Raw genomic sequence first — 21,495 nt, forward strand, 5'->3', positions numbered from 1 at the left:
GAGCAGGTACCATATCACGTGTTCGAATCTTGGAGAGGATGACGTATGGAAAAGGCTACTTGGAGCCTAAGTGAAGTTGTAGCAAAAGTGGAAAGGGCTACTAGATCCGAAGGGAAAGTTGCCATAGTGTGCGTTGTTGACATCGTGCATATATCATATCGATGGATCTAAGCAGCGTAAGAAGGAAGACAAAAAAATGTGGATTGAAGGTTGGAAGTATGTCATTAGAGAAAGAATCCACAAGGGTTTGAGAAAGAACCCTAATCTCCCAAGATACATAGAGGAAGAAAGTCAATCTTCTCTGGAGAAACACAAAATTATTATTAAAACTTGAATGACCAACTTAGCTCACAAGCCAGACTTAAAAAATAGCTTTAAGACACTTAAATTTACCAAAAATAGTAAAAGGCTAATTCCAAAACAAAATCAATCTAGGAACCAAAATAAGGATCTTGCAATAACTCTGGCGAAATTTGATGCCCAAAACCCTCCTAGAATGTCAATTGGGATATTTCATAAAACAACAGAAATATCTTCAAATGCAAATTCGCCTTGAAAAACAGTAGAATTTGAGGCCCAAAAATGAAGCTTATTGAGCATTTTTCCTGAACAGTAAATATTTTCCCTTTTCTTTTTTTTCCCTTTTCTTTTTTTCCTGAACAGTACATAGGCAATATCTGTTCATCTGTTAAGATTTTTTTTATTAATATTTTCCTCTATTTTCTTCTTCTGTTCTTGCTCTTTCTTTCTCGTCCGAGCCACAGAGAGGGCGAGAGACCGGGAGAGAAACAGGGAGATTCAGGGGTGAGGGATATTGAGAGATCGGAGGACTGGGTCGCCGCCGGTAGTGAACCTGTGAACCCAAATGGGCAGAAACCGTGAGAGAGGCCCGATTGAGCAGCTGAACTTTGCCGGAAACTTTCTGTATGGGCAGGTGCCGGAGTTGGTGTGCGAGCTAGGGAATTTGCTGAATCTTTCTCTGTCAGATAAGTTATAACTATTTCACCAGTGTAGGACCTGTGTGTAGGAAGCTGATTAAAAGTGGAGTTGTTGATGTGAGGCAAAACTGCATCCATGGTCTTCCCGATCAGAGACCGGCGGGGGAGTGCTGGAGGTTCTTCTTTTCAAGCCACTGGCACTGCGTGACCGGAGAGTGAGGGGGAGACCGGAGAGTGAGAGAAAAGTGAAAAAAAAAAAAAAAAAAAAAATTAAATAAAAGAAAATGATTAAAATTTAACATTTTAACGAATTTGAGAGTAAACTATTGGAGCTTATAGTTAAGAGTTAGTAGTTAAAATAAAAAGGATAATTGTACCATTGGTTTATGTGGTATGTCATAATTATTTTTCAATTCTTATGGTTTAAGAAGTTCATGAGAGCTTCTTGTGGTTACCAATAATTACAAATCGATCCCTACAATCAAATTCAGTTAAAAATTTTAACAGATTTCGTCAAACGCCACGTTAGCGTCACGTGTCGCCAATAAAATGGTGACACGTATCTATTTTAATAAAAAAAAATATAAATTTATTAAAAAATAAATAAATAAACTTATTTTTTTATAAAAAAAAAAAAAAAAAAAAAAAATGGCGGTGGCCGGGGTGGCGCGCAATTTTTTTTTTAATAAAAAAATAAGTATATTTATTTATTTTTTAATAAATTTATATTTTTTTTTATTAAAATGGACATGTGTCACCATTTTATTGGCGACACGTGGCGTTTAACGAAATCTGTTAAAATTTTTAACTGAATTTGACTGTAGGGATCGATTTGTAATTATTGGTAACCATAAGGACCTCTCATGAACTTCTTAAACCATAGGAAGTGAAAAATAATTAGGGCATACTACATGGACCAACGGTGTAATTATTCCAAAATTATAAAAAAAAAAAAGTAGTATTTTGAATAAAAGAAACAACCAATTAGGGAGCAATTTTGATCTCTTTATATTCTATTTTTGTCGATGTGTTTACATCTCATATTTACGTCTCATATTAAAATATCTCAACATTTTCCGATATTGTTTTTATTTTATTCAATACGAGGTTAGTCTAATCTGCCGCTTCTTTCTCTCAAAATGTCAATGCTTCGAGAAAAGCTCATCCCTTATTGAGGGTCCGTTTGGGGTTGCGATTTCAATAAGTGCGATTTAAAATAACGATTTTAAAATGTGCGATTTGAAAAAAATGATTTTTAAAAACGCAGTTTAGCGTTTGACAAAATCGCAATTTAGCATTTAAAATCGCGAATTTACCTTTAAAATTCTGCGTTTTCAAAAAAACACCATCTTATCTGCGATTTGAAAAAGCAGATTTTTTGCGTTTTCAAATCGCAATTTTTAAAAACGCAGTTCCCAAACGATCTATGTTCTGCGATTTGGTTTAAAATCGCACTTATTATCTACGAAATCGCAATCCCAAACGCACCCTGAATAAGGGATTTTTCCTCTTATTTACCTGTGACTGTGAGAGCCACCTCCACCTCTACCTCCACCTCCACCTCCTTTGTGAGCGCGTGGGGAGAAAGATTATGACTTTGCCTCTCCCCTCTTCCCCTCCCATTGCCGTCCTCCTTTCACATCCTCTGTGAGTGCGTAGGGTAGATTCACAACCGACTTTTGTGGCTACTTTTTAATTCAATGAATATAACTATTCAAAGAATACATAGTCCAATGAGTACTTCTCGATAAGAATGAATATACGAAATGCCCGGTAAGAGCATTTCAACGGGCTCTCTACTTAAAAATTTTTATCAAATTTTGATAAAAGTTGTCAAAACACTCCGTACTTCAAATTCTTTAAAGTTTTTCTAAAATGGTGAACGGCAAAAATCCTCTTTATATTTAACCATCCAAATCATTTTTCTATTCATTTTTTTATTATTTTCTTTTGTTTCCGCCAAATCCTTGCAAGGGGAATCAATCCCCTTCAATTTTTCACGTTTAAATAGTTAAAATGGTTGCTCCAAAACTAATAAAAAATAATATTTATTTAAAATAAAAAAATATTTAGAGAGTTTAATGTAGGGAATTTTTTAAAAGTGATAGTTAAACACAAAAAAAGTAGATATTTCCACTAATATTTAGTAAAATTTTAAAGAGTCTATTGATGATGCTCTAAGTTTTTCATATATATATATATATATATATGAGAAATGTTAGACATTTCAATACTTTTTTCTAGAATTTGGTTGGGACATGTTACATGCACATCACTTGTACATCTTTTGTACATCACTTCTCTAAATCAACCATTAAATTTGTAAGGGAAAATGTTAGATTTACAACACCAATACAACAACTGTACAACAATCCCTCACATGAGGGTGGGTCCCACATACTGGGCCCCACCCTCATGTGAGGGGTTGTTGTGCAATTGTTGTATTGATGTTGTACAAGAATCAAATTCCATTTGTAAGACCCACAAGGATTCACACGCGGGTCCTATAGATCTAATAGTTGATTTAAAAAAGTGATGTACGAAAGATGTACAAGTGATGTGCAAAAATCATTTCTTAATTTGATTTCAATTTGATGTGTCAAAATTCAATGAGATTGTGACATATTTCTCAAAATGATAGATCTCATTGGATTGTAACATATCAGATTGGAACTAAATTCTAGGAAAAAAAAAGTGTTTAGATGTGTAGCATTATATATATATATATATAGAGAAATGATCCCTACACTTATTTCTCACAACAATCCCACAACAAGCTGACGTGACTGGTAATATTTTATTATTTTTTTACAAAAAGAAAAAAAACAAAACAAAAAAAATAATAAAATATTATCAGCCACGTCAGTTTGTTGTGGAGCTGTTGTGAGAAATGAGTGTAAGGATCATTTCTCATATATATATATATATATATATATATTTAAAAAAAAAAAAGTCAAACCTGCCCGCATGGAGCACACGCGGCATTTTGTTGGCACGTCAGCAACCTTCGTCATCCACCTCATCAACTGTCTCTTTTAAAACAAATAATCTCAACCACCTCTTCAACTCAACCCAGAGTCTTAGCAGACAAGAAACAGCTCAGAAGCCAATCAGATTCCTTGTCACCATTTCCTCTCTCTCTCAAGCAAGCAAGCATGGGCGGTGATACGATCACCCCTCCCTCTTCCACTACTGGTACACTTCTATCTCTCTCGCGTTTGGTTCTGGGGAAATTTTGAAATGCTAGAATATGTTGCTTTTTCACTCGGGTTTTCCCGGGAACCAAACAGGGTGTTTGACTCTGTAAGCCAATCGTGGGACTGTAACTAACCCCACTTGCTGATTATGCAGAAGAAGAGTTGTCCTCGCTGGAGCAAGACTTCCCACAACTGCCACCCCAAACCCCTACTTTTCTCAGGCATGTGATGAAAGAGATTATTTTCTTTTCCTAATCCTCTGTTTGTGTGGGGAGAAAATGTAGGGAAAAAGAAGAAAACAGAATCCTCAGAAGTCAGAATCGACTTATCGAAATAATAATAACAAAGAACCTTCAAATTGTTGTTTTGGTTTATAGAGAAGCTGACAAACTTGCTGTCAATATAACTCATTTAGGTTCAGCTTGGGATTCAATCTCTGAGTACTAAATACTTTTATTGTTTTTTTTTACCTCACTTTCTTAATAAACCAAAAAAGTCTGACTTATATCAATGGTTCAGGGATGATATAAGCATGGAAGTTGAGGATAGTGCCACCAAAGAAAACAAGGGGGAATTCGATGAATTGGGCAGTCGGTTTTCTTCAGCGGCTTTGGATTTTGAAGCCAATCGGAGGAGGAGACACAGTGCTTATAGAGAAGTCCTGCAGAGTTATGATGAATTGCGGATTCGTAGCAAGAATTTGAATGCGGCGACGAGCAAAATCTTGAGGTACTAATGTAATATGTTGTTAGATGAAGCATGTATCTTGTATGTAAGTGAGTAGCTTGACCCATACTCCTTTTTTTTTCTTTTTTTTTCTTTTTCTAAAAAAAAAAAAAAAATTATATTGGTGACCCATACTTTATTTATGTGGGGGGTGGAGTTTCCTTTGGAAATAAAGACCCATACTTGTCTTTAACTCCAAAGGAAACTTTTCTGGTTTTATTATTTGAATTTATTTTTTCAAAAGTTTGTATGAAATTGTGTAGTTGTCTTTAATGGTTGTCATAATCTAAAACTTAGTGTCACACTCCCTTATACATTTGGATAAACAAAGATAACTGTCTTGAGATATGTTGTGGATATGAGGTTAAGCCTCGAATTTTCTTGTTCTCTGGAGTAACAACTTAATATAATTAATCACCCAAGCGCAAGATGTAGGACACATGCACCTGCGTGGAAATGCACATGCCTGCACCATACATTGAAAATAAAGAATAGACAGGGTGCACTTCTGTTTTTTCACTGTATGCTTGTATGGTAAAGTAAACTAAGAAACTTGAGAAGATAGAGAAAAATTACTAGTATTTCTGGACTATAACTAGATAAAAGATGCAGCTTTCATTACCATAAACCATAAAACTAAACATTTTAAACTGTCATCATGCAGTAAATGTTATAACTGTCCTTTAAGGACTTTATTGTTCATTGTAGTAGAGACAGAGGTTATGTCTAGCCTGAAATGACCTGCTAGTTGAACTTGACAGCTATGTCCCTGGAGCATGGATTGAGAAGGTGGGTGGCTTGCAATTGACTGATTATGATGTGCCAAAGACAACCTCGCTCATATTAGTTGGTCTGAAGGGATCTGGAAAAAGCAGTCTTGTAAATAAAATCTCCAGGGTGTTTGAAGAAGACAAGTTTGTATCAGAAAGAGCACAAGTATCATGTATAATTCTTTAGCGTTTGATTTGAAATTCAGATGTGAATCATGATAGGATGCTGTCTTTATATTTTCTTTGAATTAGGGGATGAACTCAATGTTAAATTACCACTTATCCCAAAAACTTAAACCGATTAGAAATGGTAAATTTAATTATTATATTAACATTTTAACACTCCTCCTTACGTTTGGATTCAAACTCTTCCTTTAATAAGTGAGATCCAACATCTGAAATATTGAATTGAAATCGAAGGTGAATTATAGAGACATAGTTCGAACTCAAAACCTTTGCTTTGATACCATGTTAAATCACTACTTATCTCAAAAGCGTAAATTGATAGAAAATTGCGAATTTAATTATTTAATTAATATTATAACACTTAATCATTTATTTCTATAGTTTCAATCTCTTGGTGTTTCTTCTTGTGCCAGATACATCTGTTGGAGATGGGACCTACTTCCTTCACGAATATATGATTCCAAAAGGCTCAATGTCATTTTGTCTTTATGACACACGCAGTTTGTCTGATGATTCATCTGAGAACACTGAAATGCTAAAGCGTTGGCTGACGAAAGGTGTTCATCACGGGGATCCTGTTATCAGGTCTGACTTTTAGAGTTCTTGTATCCTTACTTCCAGGGTTTATTTTTTGTCATTGAATTACCTCACTTCTTTGAATTGCTTGCCAGGGGTTCTGATAGTCCAAGTTTAAGAACCAGTATGAAGTGCAAGGCCCGCTGGAATGGTTTTCCGTCTAGGGAGATCAGGATGGTCAATTTTGTCATCTTTGTTGTTAATGGGATTTCAGTTTTGAAAGCAATGGACAGTAATGATGATTCATACATGAAGTATATCCAGACGATTGCTGAAGCATTTAGCTGCCCATACTTGTCCTTCAAAGGTATTAGGACATCCTTGATTTCCTTTTTCCTGGTAACATCTTTTTAGATTTCATGTAAGTATTTAGCTTTCATAACTTCTCAGTCGCTTGCTTTTTCCTCTGTATTTCAAAAATTAATAAATTTAGTACTAACAGGGAAAAGAATACACTAGGGGGTGACTATAGTACTGCCCAAAGAAACATATATAAAAGAAGCAGAAAATTATATTTTACATCTCCTCTGAAAACAAAGACACTGAGAAATATCAGGTATTGAAAGATAAGGCTAACATCCCAGGAATCTACAATATTTAACTAGCAAAAATCTTGCTGAAGCTCTTGTTGGAGGGATGCAGGTTCAAATAAGGTCCTGCAAAGCCAAATCAGTTTTTACAGAAGGAATACTTTATTGGGTTAATTTCACGTTTTCTCACCTGTCGTATAGAGTGAGTTGGGTTTCCACAATCTGTGTGGTCTAAAAAGTTATACTTTATTCAACTGAAGTATCTCGACTACTCGTCGATAGCTGCTGTCAAAACTTGCATGTGCATACACGTGCATAAAAAAAAGTGACATGTTACCACACGTGATTTAGAAAAATAGCACATTACCCACCTTTATTTTAGGAAAATAACACTTACCTATCAGTATTTTATGTAATGACTGGTTGCCCCATTGTGTATTTAGGGAAAATATCAAATTAACCACCTATGCTTTAGGCTGTTATCAAATAGCTCCATAATTTTTAATTTTATCAAGTAGCTCCTTATTTTTTGGGTTGTATCAAGTAGATCATTCCATCCATTTCTTTTAACAGAATGTTGTGAAACTCCAATTTGTCCCAAAGAACAAAAAAAAAAAAAAAAAAAAATTAAAGAAAAAAAGTGACTAAAGTTCAAATTAGAAGAAAATGCAACTCAGTGGGCTGAGGTGGCATATGGGCAGACGACCTTGCCTGTACTCATCGCCAAGGGGGGAGTGTCGGCCCCACTCTGCCTCTGCCTCGTCCTTTTTCATTTTTTACTCTTTTTGTTTTATTATTTTTTGTTTTTGTGATTTGGGCAATTTTTGTCTTTGGATGTATGATTGGAATTTCACAAGTTTTCTCTTAGAAAAATGGACGGAAGGACCTAGTTGATGAGTCAAAACGTTGGGAACTATTTGCTTAAATTGGAAACCTAAGGAACTATTTGATAAGAGCCCAAAGCACAATAAGCTAGTTTAATATTCCACCTTATTTAGTAGATGCTAATAGAACATATCTTAGGATAAAGTTTTCAAAACCAAAGATTGACGAATTGAACTCGACCTATACCATAAGTTGGGAAAATATAATTTAACCTTAAGGAAATATTCTCTTGGGTCCTTTAGAGGCTTCAACACCAATTTCACTCGATTATGAGATATTTTGAAATTCGACCTGTTTTTAGTAAGAAGATTATAATTAAAATTTGAAGATAAAACTGGATGATTGCATAATACTTGTAACTGCTACCAAATTCCAAATCAGAAATGAACTCGGTGTTAAGAAATTTCTCCCTTTGACAATCCTTCACCTATGAGATCTTTTAGGCGGACTTAATTTATTGACCTACTTGAGAGGCAGGAGTAGTAGGATCTCATCTTTTATGGGTCACCTGACCATTGCCAGATTATCTCAAAAGATGCTTCCAATGCCCTGAGCCACTAATGAGGAACGTTGAACAACTGTTTCTATAATCTTTTTATGACATGTTTTTATGGTTACTTGCAAGGATGCCTATGGAGAAACAACGACATGTGTTCTGATTCTGGGCTATGATGAAAGTGGTTGCTTTGGACTTCTTGTTTCCGGAGTTTTATCCATTGTCAACTTATCCAAATGATTTTTTATAGTACTTCTTGTTCCTGTCTCCCTCCATGAACCAACGAGGGGCAATGTACATTATGTTTACACTTCAACATGACTAAAGTATTCAAACAGTCCTGGTCTTAGACTAAAAGCGTTTCATGGCTAATTAATGATACTTGCAGATGATCCCTTTTTATCTTTTTTATGATTGCCTTTGTCTTCCTTTTTCTTTTTCATCTGCATAGTTGACCCCAGCTGGTAGGGACTAAGGCTTGTGGTTATCCAACAACGTTCAACATACACACTGTCTTTATCCAAGTAAAATCCTTAAATACCGTCTTACACTTTAGAAAAAAACTTTAAACATTTCTAGTATCATACTGACAATTGATTGCCATAACCAGCCTTATTCACTCTTTGTTCAAGTGTACCAACCTTCGATCTGCAGCACTCACTCATTGTCTGGAGTCCAAGGTGACTCAACAAGGCTTCCCCCAACAATGTTCTTTTGTGGAGTTATGGCTGAGTACTTTTTTTATCAGAAACTGTAATACTATAAAGTTTTAGGGTGATGATAGAGTGTAACTATTGTTGTTTGGAAACTAAGATTGCTGCAGCCATAACCTGGTTATGGCTGAGTACTTTTTTTGGAAGCCAAAGGCCGGTCCTATGGACCCTACAACAATCAAGAAGACATTTTTGGCCCCAAATAATGTGTTTGGGTCTGGGTTTTGGTCTTTCAATAGTCATAATATGGATAAGTGTCAGTTTGTGAACAGTGCAGTGCTTACTGTGATCATCGTTGGAAATGAAATATAACATGTTATGCATAATTTTAAGGTAATAATGGCTGGATGCTTCTATTTTCATTACAGATGACAAGCCTGTTGTTGTTGTTACGCATGGTGACCTACTTTCGCTTTCAGACCGCGCTCGGGTCCGTGTCCATTTGGGAGAGCTGCTGGGTATTCCACCTGCAAAACAGATTTTTGACATTCCAGGTGACAGTTTAAGTTATCTAGCTCTTTTTTCTGCTTTCAGATTAGGTTTTTGATCAATAAATTTATGGTTCATCATTTTTCTTTCTTCTTGCAGAAAGCTGTGATGCAGTAACTGAGTTGACAATCATTGACCTGTTACGCTTTTCCCTTGAGCACGCCGATAAAAATCTTCCTCATAAGAGCTGGATAATGAACAAGGTGCGGTCTTTCTTGCTGTATTTATCTAAAGAGTTTCAATTCTCTTATGGGGTATTTGAATTTTTTTCTTTCCTTCCAAGGAGCAGTATATATGATTTGACATGAATTCATTATTCTTCTACATCTTGGGAATGTTACGACACTGCTATTAATAGCACAGTCTCACAATCACTGCATCGAGATTTACTGGTTAGAAGCACCTGATTCAATAAGTTTATGGAACTCTAGTATGTTTTCAATGACATCAAATTTACAAGACATTCTATACCGTCAGCCAACTTATTGAAATTCTGAAATTCCAAATATTTACAGAACAGCTGATCCTCCCCCCTCAATTCTTTTCTCGCTATGTATTGCATTTCACTCAATTTATGTGCACACTTCAGGCAGAATTCTGTTTTCTCTTGGTTCTTAAAGTAGTTGGCAGTATTGGCAGTGCAAAAACTCTCTCATTCTAGATTGCCATTTTGTTACTGACCAGTGAGTTTTTGAAGTTGTGTTGCAATTTAGAAGTGCTTCATTGAGAAAGTGATTGAATATAAAAGCCAATTACCCGCCACATTGATGATTTGCATGCCCTAGGGAATTGGACCCTTTCGTTGTTTCAAACATACCCAATTCAACTGCCTGTTTACTGTTTTTAAATCCATAATAGTCATTGGATCTAATGGAGACTATTGTTTTATGACTGGATAGCATGAGGAACTTACTAGATGGGGAATAAGCAAAGAATGCTATTGATATAGTATTTTGGCCTTCCCTTATATTTGCCTGAATTCTGTGAAGGATCTTCCTGTGTTGAAAGAATAGCTTGAATTCAAATCTCATTATCCTAGACAGTGCCATTATTATTAAATAATCTTAAAAGCAATTCACTCATTATATATCGGTCCAAGTTGTAGATTCTGTGAGATCGGACATGATATTCAAAGGGTCCTTGTATGGTCCAGTAGTTTAATTTTCATCATGTGGAAGCAACCATTGCTTTATACTTAGTAGCCTGATATGTCATACTGGGGTTAAAACAAGTCAAGCTGAGGCTAGCCAACTTTATGCTGGCAAAGGTTACATGGTTGAACTTTAACTAACCTTGAACTTTTGGGTTAGTCTGCCTGAATGATGCACCTGTAAAAATTGAAGATCCTATTTTGAAAGTCAATGGCAGGTGCAAGCTTTGTGGGTTAGCCTGCCGGGGTGATGCACCAGTAAAAATTGAAGATCCTAAAAGCTATTAATGTAGGATCAAGGGGACAGCATGGAGGTTTATGTTCAATTCACTTTAGTTGTGTTGAGTTTCTATCAAAGTTTCTACCAATCCTTTATAATACGTGTGTTGTGTGCTCATTTGTCACGACCCAAGATGCACTAGCCACATTTGCGCAATTACTCAAAAGGACTGGTCGCTTATTGAGGCTCCTGTGATCTTTTATATAATCCAGCTCCTTCCAGTACACATTAAATGTGAGCCTTAGCACATGCCAATGTAGTGACTTCATAATCTACATAATTTAGGATATTACGGTCTCTTCCACTCAAATTTGTGGTGTTTTTGTTAGGATCCATATTGTATTGCAGTGCCCGGCGTCACTTGGCGTTTCTAAGTTGACTTTGATCATTACGGCCACATTTCCCAATGAAAACTCAAAAGATTTAATCACTTATTTGGGCTCACTACAATTGTTTATATAATCACCTAGTACACAAAACGAATGTGGAACTTGAGAAATATCTATGCAATACCTTCACACTTCATAGAAATCCGGTCTATTACAATCTTTGCATGTGAGTGTCTTAGATAGTGAGCTAAGAGTCTCAGTATGATATTTTAATAGTTAGCCATGGTATTGTAATAGTTAGCTCCTTTTTTTTTTTTTTTTTTTAATAGATAGTTAACCTGGGTTTTAGAATGGTCTAGGTAGTCTCAGTATGATATTGTATCTGCTAAAGTGTTTATTGTGTTGAAAGTGTAGGCACATTTCATTATCCCATGTTGCTTGTCATCATTATATAATCTTTAAAACAATTCACTCTTGGTATATAGGTCCAAGTTATAGATTTTGGAAGACAGGATACAATGTTCAGAGGGTCATTATAGGGCGCTTTAAATGAACAGAGCTATTCATAAACAGCTCGAGCTTGACTCATATAAATTCAACTTGAGTTCAATTTTTTATTAAACGAATCGAACTTGAACAGAAATTTATGCTTGTTTATTAAAGAAGTCAAACTCGTATAAACTCGGCTCAGCTCGTATAAGCTTGTATAACTCTATGTTTATGATTATTTATAGTATTGTTTATAACTTTGTGCTGAAAATATTTTAAGTATTTAAGAGGATGAAAGGAAATTGTCTTCCTAAGGTGATAGATATAGTTTGAATTTTTATAATTGTGAGTCTTGATATAGATATGTGTATGTATATTGTTTTTGTGTGTATTATTAAACATACTTATATAAAGTGTATTGTAAAACATACTTATATAAACTTGAGATTGGATTATTTAAGATTGTAGATAAAGTTATAGGATATAATATTAATAGTACTTATCAAAAAAATATAATATTAATAGTCCATTCATGACAAAAAGTTTAAAAATAAAAGTTAGTTTATCTAACTAACTCTAATGATAAATTTTAACAATAATTAATGGTTAATATGGATTTACATTAGCTCGTCTTAATTCATCTTAGTTGTGATAAAGAGCATATTAAAGTTTGTGTGTGTTGTATGCATGAGGGTGTGCAAGCGTCTTGGGTGGGGAGTTAAAGAGTCTCGTTATAGTAGGGTAATAGTTAGCTGGGGTTTTAGAATGGTGTAGAACTGAAGATAATATTTCTATTAAAGATATTTTAAATTTGAGAAATTTTCATTTACCTGTAGAGGCATGTGTAGAAAATCATTCACTCCTGCTTTTGCTGATTCAGATTGAAAATTGTGGCATTTTCTAAAGCCCCTAAATTTTTTCAAACAGATGTTGCTCTGAATTCTGAATTTGCAGTGGCTTTCATTTACATCGACTGGAACAAATATTTGGATAGCTTTGGGACTGTAATTGCTTTCATCATGCTTTAACTAGCTTTCAAAATTAGTTCCTTCTCTAGCATTAAGAAATAGAATATATTCCTTTGCGTGCATTGGATTTTCAGTGGTAATTTAGTTTCCATTGATGGTTATTACCCAGTGATTTATCAGGCAATTGAATCAGAAGGGATTACATTATTTCTTGAGAATCATGGAATACATGAGACATTTACTCACTTTTATTTTGTCCTGCTGGTATAAAGCACATGAAATGGGACAATTAATAACTTTCATGTAAATGGCCCTGATGTCTTCAGAAGGTATGCTGACTGTGTTAAGAATATGCAGGTTCATACAGTTAAGAATGTGCAGGTTCATACAGGCTATACAGCATCGCTGCGTGCATGTATATTGCTATTAATATGCGTGGGAATCGCTGTCATCTCAGCTTATGTGCATCATGCGTATATTCATCATGGCCGTCGAGCAAAGTCTCTTGCAAAACCTCTAAGAGCTTTTACTAATCCTGAGATAAATTGGCATGCAATTCGGCACTTGTGGTTGGACTAGAATGTGTAGCTTGTATGTCAAGTGATTGATGCCTTGAAGTCCACTGATACACAAACAAGAATTGTAATTGAATACTTGGGTGTCTATGTATATCTATGTATATGGTTTGGTTTATGGTTCCTATATGCTGATGATTGTGGTGATAATCACCTAGCAGAACGCAGGAAAGATGGCAATGTATTTTCAGAATGCTATATATTCTGCATTTGAATTTGGGCATTTACAGTTTTTGGTGCACAAAAAATCATTTACATTTCAACGACAGAAAAAAGCACAAGCTTGACATGGGTTTTTTTTTTTTTTTTTTTTTTTTTTTTTAACGCAATATGAAGGTGAATGGGTAAGGGGAGAAATGGCACTACGGAGCTGAATAGGAAAAGAAAGGCTTATAAGTGAGATCTACAAAGATATTCCATCCAAGCAACTGTTAACCAAAAGAAAACTCATGGTGCTTAAAAACTCATTTATCTCCCACTACTTGGCCGATGTGGGACAATCTCATTTCTTTTTCTATGCAATACCAAGGGAAATGGGTATGGGGAGAAACGGCAATACAGAGCTGAATAGGAGAAGAATAATTTTAAGCGGGATCCACAAAGATACCCCATTCAGGCAGGAGAAGAATGATTTTAAGTGAGATCCACGAAGATATCCCATTCAGGCAATTGTTGACTAAAAGAGAAATGACACAACGAAACTCAATAGGAGAAAATGGCTTATAAGTGAGGCCTACAAAGATACCCCATCTAGAAAATTGCTGATTGGAAGGGTACCCGTGCTTATAAACTTATCCATCTCCCGGTTCTTGGCCAACATGGTAAAAGTCCATTTCCTTTTTTACACAATACCAAGAGGATTGGGTAAGGGGAGAAATGACACTATGGAGCTGAATAGGAAAAAATAGTTTATTGGCGGGATCTATAAAGGTGCCCGAGCCAAGCAATTGCTGATTGGAAGAGAACCCGTGGTGTTTATAAATCCATCAATCTCCCGCTCCTTGGCCGATGTAAGACAATCCCATTTCTTTTTCTATGCAATACCAAGGGAAATGGGTAAAGAAAGAAATGACACTATGGAGCTAAATAGGAAAAGATGGCTTATAAGCCTAACCCACAAAGCTAACTCATTCATACAATTGCCTACTGAAAGAGGACCGTGGTGGTATGCTATACTTGCATACATTGGATGGAAGACAAAACTGTCAAGAGTGTTGGTGGTTGGAATTTGGATGTTTGTGGGTCGTGGTTGTTGCCAGGTGAGTGGATGGCATGGCACCATTTCCGCATAAGTCAAATCTGAAAAATGTGCATTTGGATACTCTCCAGTTCATTTGAGTATCCAGATAGTGTTATTTGAGGGATAAAATTGTCCTTTCACATTTTTATGAACAATTTTGCCCCTCAAGTAAAACTAACCGGATCCTCTCCGGTTCAAATGTTGAGTGCCATTTCCGCATGCATGCAGTTTTTTCGTCAGGTACATTATGTATCTCAGAGGTTCAATACAATGTGCTTTTGGTATAAAGTAAATATTGATTAACTCATGTACAGCAGAAATAGCAGTAACAGAGTAAGAAAAGTAAACACTGATATAAATTCTTCTTTAATTATCATACTGGTATGAATCGATCCTGTTTGTTGGAAAGAGTTGTATAAAAAATTAATCATGGAAACAATGACATCCCCTTGAAAATTTTCTTTTGAAGGGTTTATGCTACAAACATTAATATGGAAAAAATAATAATAATTGAAATCCTAAGATTCTCAAAATCATACCATTTCCAATTCAAGTGCAAATTCTCTGCACCACTAACACAAAACTTGAGCGAGCCACATTGTCTTCAAGCCATCTTTTGAGAAAATCCCTCAAAACTTATCCCTGTCATGATGCCTGCACCACTGCCAAGAAAGGCAAAGAAATGAGAGAATCTATACCTGAGACAAGAAACACGAGTTTGAGTTGGAAAGAATCATCATCCTCCAGTAGTATAAGTGTTTGGAATGCTCTGCAAAAACATAGCCCTCGCAGCAGGGTCAGTTGAAAATTGACCCAATACAGCAATTGTAGCCGTGCTACTTCCAATCTTCTCAATCCCTCTAGAGATCATACAGGTGTGGTTAGCCTCTACAACTACTATCACATCTCCACCTAACAGTGATGAAACAGTCTCTGCAATCTGCCTGGTGAGTCTTTCCTGAACTTGAAGCTTGCAACCATAAAAATGTACTATCGACTGTAACAGGGATTTTCCAATGGGATTGAGTCCCTCGGTACAAAAGTATCCTACATGCACAACCCCATGAAAAGGAAGTAAATGATGCTCACACTGAGACCAACATGACAAGTTCAGCTCAGAATGAATCTGTTTTTCACTCGGGGTGACTTCCCCATTAGGTTTTAGAAGATCCATCCCACCACAAACAAAGCCATTCAGCTTCATCTCCAAATTATTGTTTTGAAAGTTCATAAGCCACTTCACAAAGCGACAAGGAGTTGCTAAGAGCTCTTTCCTTAATGGGTCCTCACCCAGAGACCTGAGAATTGAAGCTACTGCGGTAACCATTCCCGGATTGGCTGCTCCATTGTTGGAGGAAGTTTTCTCACTTGAAGAAGATTGGGATGGGCACCAACATTGATCGCTTGAGTGTCTTCTACAGGCTTTCTCCACATTTATGCCTCTAAATTTCAGAAGACTCAAAAAATCACCCCACGCTTCTGCATTATCATTTTCAAAAACCCCTGAACCCGAAGAAACCAGAACCTTTACCCATCCTTGGTGATTTGAGTCAAGAAAGACAGATTCCAGGTTAGGGAAATGGATGTGAAAACATTGGAGAATGACAGCAACACCTGCCGGCTTGATACCATGGTGCAAAGCTGAACAAACTTCGTCGGCCAGCCGCTGTGGATCTTGGAGTCGTTTGGCAAATACATCAGCTACTCGGGAGAGCTTACTTAAGCCTACAACTCGTTGACCAGAAGGCACATAACCTACATGACACTTCACCTGGAATGGAAGCAAGCATGACTCACAGTATGAGAAGAGATCAAGGTCTCGAACAATCACGAGTCCACCTGCACCTCCAGCATGACCAACTCCATTATCCAGACCAGCTTCAGGGAATAAAGCACCTTGGACAATTTCCTTTACCGTTTGTCTATAACCTAAAAATAGTAACAATAATGTATTTTAAAGTAATTCGAGTCACAATTTCAAAAAAAAAAAATGATAATAATTTGAGTCATGGATTCATATCTAGTTCAAGAAGATATTTTAGCTGACATCGATATTGATATTGTGTACTTTCTTTTTTACGTAGAGAAATTTATTCATATCTCATATTTGCAGCAAAATAGCCTATTATTACCATTTTCATCACCAGAAACCTGCTTACTACCCAGGAGTTTAAGCAATGCACCAAAAGCCAAATATTATAAGAGGATAGGAAAAGAGCACATTATTTTGGTGTCATTCATCCGCGAGAAAACAAAATTGAACAATATGCAATCACTCATTCAACAATGTAAACGTTTCCTGAAAACCTAAGTCCCTTACAATTGCAAACCTAATGTAGATTTTGTATCAATCTACAAAAATTATTCACTATTTAAATGTCATTTCTAAACTGTAAATGGTATTAACCTTTATGGTATGAAAAATAAATTTTATACAAATTGAACTGATTAACCTTCAGTGGCCCCATAAATTATCAGAATGAACACAAATGATGGATATTGGTGATAAACTCAGATGTACAAGGTGCCAAGCAAAACAGGTTGCCACTAGGGAATGTAATGTCAGATAAAGAAGTTCATCAGACATTTCTATGATATTATTATGTGAAAACAGACAAACGAGGTAATTTACTCGGAAATTAAACATTTGTAACTCTTCTAGGAATACAGATACCAAAAGAATGTCTTGGCATTTTTCTTGTTATACCTACATAGATCCATCACATTACATAATTATAGTTGTATACTTCGTGCGTGTATGATAAAAGTTGCATCTTCTAGCCAGAAAAGAAAAGGAAAAAAGATTGAAAATGTATTCATATAGATGGATATGATTCAAACGCATAATGCAGCAGCAAGCACAAAAGTAATGGTGACTGGCCCCTAAAAGCCGACGGCCTAAATAAAGCAGAATCAATACTGCATTTTTTCTTATGTTATAGCACCTCTCTTTGCACAAGAGCAGCAAGCACAAAAGTAATGGTGACTGGCCTCTAAAAGCTGACGGCCTAAATAAAGCAGAATCAATACTGGATTCTTTCTTCTGGATAACAATTAAACTAACTATCAGGATAACAATTATAACTTTGTAATTTAAGAAGGATGGTATAATACCAATGCCCTCTTTTCCAATTGAGCAAATGGGGATCCTGTTCATTTAAACTAACCATCAAGTTGACAATGACAACTTTGCAGTGTAAAAAGGATGGTATGATACCAATGCCCTCTTTTCCAATTGATAATCCAATCTACTAAACAACATTTCTACTATCTCCTTCCACTAAAATCAGGAAAGTCACCTTCTCTAAGCTTCCATGGGACTCACAGGAAGAGCTCCCAGCTTGCCCTAATTCTGTCACCAAATTTATAGAACAAAGGGTAAGGTTAAGCCCCAAACTTACACAATGAAAAACCTAGTTCCAGAAGGTCCTACTTGATGGCAAAGACGACACATCTAATACGTCAAAATCATGAATAGAACACCATTGTGCTCATAAACCTGTTTTATTGTAGTATCCTGAGAATTAGAACCTTTGCAATCTACATACAAGACAAAACAGTCAACTGAAATACAAAGACATGCACAGGTGTCCAAGACTTAAATGATGAGTCAAAAACACTTCAAGAAATCCAAAATTTTCATACTACCAGATGTTATTTGTGTAACTTTGACAAATAGAGTAGACTATGAAGATGAGTGATACTAGGATTTGCCTTTGATAGGCTCAAAGTAAATGCCTTGATGGGCAGCCTCTAGAGCTCAAATTCCTGTAATTTACACCTGTGTATATCAAGCAAGTGCCCCAAAATTTAGTACTTGCATAAACCATGATAAATGCATTCAGACCTACTAACAGATTATATTTAAACCACAAAACCAAGACTTAAGCCCTTTTCAAAAATATCAAAACATCTTTTCTGCATGCCGTATCACAAGCAATTAGCCTTATATAATACTTCTGAGGTCCTAAAGAAAATTTCTGCGATTGTCGTTGAGACGGAATGGAACCAGATATAGGTTGAGCATCCTGCTATAATGCTATTCATCTTTAATTGTATAAGAAGCAGGAGCGCAGCCAGGAGTCTTGGGTGGTCCAGGGCGCCCCCAAAACTTTCAAAATCCCTTTTATATTTATTTAGATATTTTTATAGCAATCACTTCACAGGTAGCATCAGAAAAGTTATTAAGGAGAGGTGCCCCTGTTTGCCAGGAAGTAAAAATACAAGCATATCACCGTTTCTAGGTGGAAGTAGCATGGAAAAGATAGCAAAAGCTACCCACAACCTACTAGATCCTTTACTCGATAAGTTATGCAAGTGGTCCACCAACTACCATATAAATCATGGGTTTCCCATCCAATAAACAAACTACGACCATTCTAGGCAGGCATTTACAAAAGAAGTAACAAGAAAGCACTTTGTAGCACCAGTGCCCCACTGAAATTCATAGAAGAACGCACAAGGACAGTTAAAATATCAAAATGATATTACTTGCCCATGTTCTGGGTAGAATTAGTGAATGTATGTCAAATAAGGAGGTAACAAATATTATAACTGAAATAGAACGACGAAAAGAATACATGTGACCAATGCTGATTAGTTGATGAGGGTCTGTAGAGCTGACTCCATTTTAATTGGATTAAGGCTTAGTTGATTTTAGTTGGATAGATGAAAGCCCGTGAAGGACCAATAAACCAAGGAACATATTTTTTGTACTCACTCACGAGAAATATGGCCAGAAGGAACATAAATCAAAAGACATGCCTGTATTCGTTGAGGACTGCAACAAAAGCATGAAAAAGCATAGACACCTACTATAATAGTCAATATTTTCCATTAACAAACAAAGACAGCAATATTGGTTTGCCGTTAAGTTCCCAACATCGATCAATACTGGTTTGCCATTAAGTTCCCAACATCGATCTTATTAATGTATCAACATGCAAAGTTTAAATTATTAACATTAAAATATTAAGATGTTGACCGTTGACTATCTTTGATTAGTAAACAACAGCTTTCCAGCCACCCAAAATCTCAAGAAAACTAAATAAGCTGTTATGAATATAGAGACAGTTAAACAAGGCTATGGCCAAAAAAAAACCCACCTCTGGTTCCCTCTCGAAGGGCCTTGGCGACCCGAAGAGGGGTCTTCCGGAGACCTTCTCTGTTAATATCCTCCCCTAAACCCTGCAATAGAACTTTCACAGCATCCTTAATGGCAATAGTCTCTGGCTCTTCCTCAAATCCCAGCTCAATGCAACCCAGTTTCACTCCATTCTCAAGTTCCACATCCAAGTGTCCCTCATCCAAAGCGCCCATTGACAGACCACAAATCCCACAAATAACCCCGACCCAGATACCAAACCTTCCTAAGAACCAAAAGCCAGCAATGAATCAGGGCAAAAAAAAATCAAATCGTAGGCACCCAGATGAAGAGCAAGAGCAAAACTAAGAACAGTCACGGATTACCACATAAAAATCAATAAATCAATCAGAAAGTTCAAAATTTGGGACACCCAGATGAAGAAGAAGAGCGAAAGGAAAGGTGGGTCACGCAGAATACAATTCGAACCCTCTAAACAACCAAAAACCCAGTAACGAATCAATAAGAATATCCAAAACTTGAGCTACTGTATCACAAAGAATCCAAACCAAACCCAAATAGGCAGGAGTCCCGGTATAGAATCAATACAAACATCCAAAATCTAAGCTACCCAGAAGAAGAGCAAGACGCAAATGGGACACACGGATCAAACAAAGACAAGAAGAAAATGAGTTTAAAAGAGGCGGAAGGGATGGCTGAGTTCGTGAAGAGAAACGTATGGTTACCGCTGATCTTTGGAATGTGTGGATTCTTAGGTTTCCCTCATCGAAATGTGGACCCACTTGCACCCACAAGAAGAAGAGTAGTGGGTGTGGTTTTGTACGAGAGCGGACGATCTGGGTCGGTACACTCTCACTTTTTGCTTTCGTTGTCTGAGTTCTCTTATATAGATACGACCATCCGGGGACGTGAGGTAGCGTTTCAAAGAGAGATGTATTGGTGACAATTTGTGATGGTGTATTTGTTCGGACGTAAAATTGATGGAACTAAAAATGATGTTAGATCGAAATCATTTTCAGTTTGGCAAAATGTTTATTTAAATTTTGAAAAATAATTTACAGTTTCAAAATTATAAATTATTTTTTGAATTTAAATTTTTTATTTTTACAAGCATGTTTGTGAGAATTCGTCATCACTGACCATTGAAGTTTGTTGGTAACCTGAATATGTCGCCTAAAGTCTCTGGATTTCGAGATCTGATCGTTGGAATCTGACAACTGTGCTATATTCTGATAACACTGACCGAAATATGGCGGCACAATGGTCGGAATTTGGCCAGTGCCACTGGATTCCGACCAATATCGCCAGTCGTTTTTCGTTGTCGGTGATTTTTTTTACAAACTAAACATCGAAAAATATTTTAAGGGAAATCATAAAAAATGATTTTGTTGAAAATATTTTCAAATAGAAAATAGTTTAGGTCGAAACAGACGAAACATTAGTTTTTTATTATTTTAAAACATAAATATAAGCCTATATAAGTTAATCGAAATTCGATTCGTTTAATTAAATAGGTCATAGTCTTAACTATAACTTAGTAAGTACTAATTTTCATGTCGAGATTGCAGCTTGTGTAAAAACTTGCCCATCTTATGCTGTGTGTGAGACTTGATACGTATAAAATTATATATATTAATTTTAACTCAACTTATTTAATTAAATAAATTAAATTTTTTAATTTTTTTATATTAATTTTGTATTAAATTCGTATTAAATTTTCCGCCCATGTTAATTCACACCGGAACATGTGGGGGTGGGTGCGGTTTGACGCAAAGTAAAGGTTAGGACTAAGGAGGAGCGGGACCCAACCACCAAGAGATCGAAGTCGGGTAAAGTTGAGGAGGTAGGGGAGTG

At 36.1% G+C, this 21,495-nt stretch overlaps 2 protein-coding genes across 3 annotated transcripts; one reads left to right on the plus strand and one right to left on the minus strand.

The window, feature by feature from the left end:
* The first annotated feature begins 3,997 nt into the window (after positions 1-3,997).
* LOC133879722 (uncharacterized) lies at positions 3,998-13,520 on the plus strand. Its single transcript, XM_062318432.1, has 9 exons — positions 3,998-4,133; positions 4,290-4,356; positions 4,655-4,864; positions 5,623-5,804; positions 6,231-6,402; positions 6,489-6,700; positions 9,386-9,511; positions 9,606-9,709; positions 13,080-13,520. The coding sequence occupies exons 1-9, from the start codon at positions 4,094-4,096 to the stop codon at positions 13,299-13,301; spliced, it is 1,335 nt and encodes a 444-aa protein (XP_062174416.1). The 5' UTR covers positions 3,998-4,093; the 3' UTR covers positions 13,302-13,520.
* Positions 13,521-14,870: 1,350 nt separating this feature from the next.
* LOC133879679 (GTP cyclohydrolase 1) lies at positions 14,871-20,549 on the minus strand. 2 transcript variants are annotated; one of them, XM_062318358.1, is made up of 3 exons: positions 20,367-20,549; positions 19,643-19,906; positions 14,871-16,466 (listed from the first exon to the last, which is right to left on the minus strand). In XM_062318358.1, exons 2-3 carry the CDS (start codon positions 19,854-19,856, stop codon positions 15,274-15,276), a joined length of 1,407 nt encoding a protein of 468 aa, XP_062174342.1. In that variant the 5' UTR covers positions 19,857-19,906; positions 20,367-20,549; the 3' UTR covers positions 14,871-15,273. The 2 variants fall into 2 exon arrangements, with proteins under 2 accessions (XP_062174342.1, XP_062174341.1); XM_062318357.1 differs by having other exon boundaries at positions 20,007-20,549.
* Between the last annotated feature and the right edge of the window lie 946 nt (positions 20,550-21,495).

This window comes from Alnus glutinosa, chromosome 10 (assembly GCF_958979055.1).
Source record: "Alnus glutinosa chromosome 10, dhAlnGlut1.1, whole genome shotgun sequence".
Taxonomy (NCBI): domain Eukaryota; kingdom Viridiplantae; phylum Streptophyta; class Magnoliopsida; order Fagales; family Betulaceae; genus Alnus; species Alnus glutinosa.

Bases quoted from the DNA above. Each gene is read 5' to 3' on its own strand.
- LOC133879722 (XM_062318432.1), top strand. From the start codon at position 4,094: ATGGGCGGTGATACGATCACCCCTCCCTCTTCCACTACTG. The intron at 4,357-4,654 runs GCATGTGATGAA...TCAATGGTTCAG, and splicing joins CAAACCCCTACTTTTCTCAG to GGATGATATAAGCATGGAAG. The intron at 6,403-6,488 runs GTCTGACTTTTA...ATTGCTTGCCAG, and splicing joins CACGGGGATCCTGTTATCAG to GGGTTCTGATAGTCCAAGTT.
- LOC133879679 (XM_062318358.1), bottom strand. From the start codon at position 19,856: ATGGGCGCTTTGGATGAGGGACACTTGGATGTGGAACTTGAGAATGGA. The intron at 16,467-19,642 runs GTGGGTTTTTTT...TACTATTTTTAG, and splicing joins CCTTCGAGAGGGAACCAGAG to GTTATAGACAAACGGTAAAG.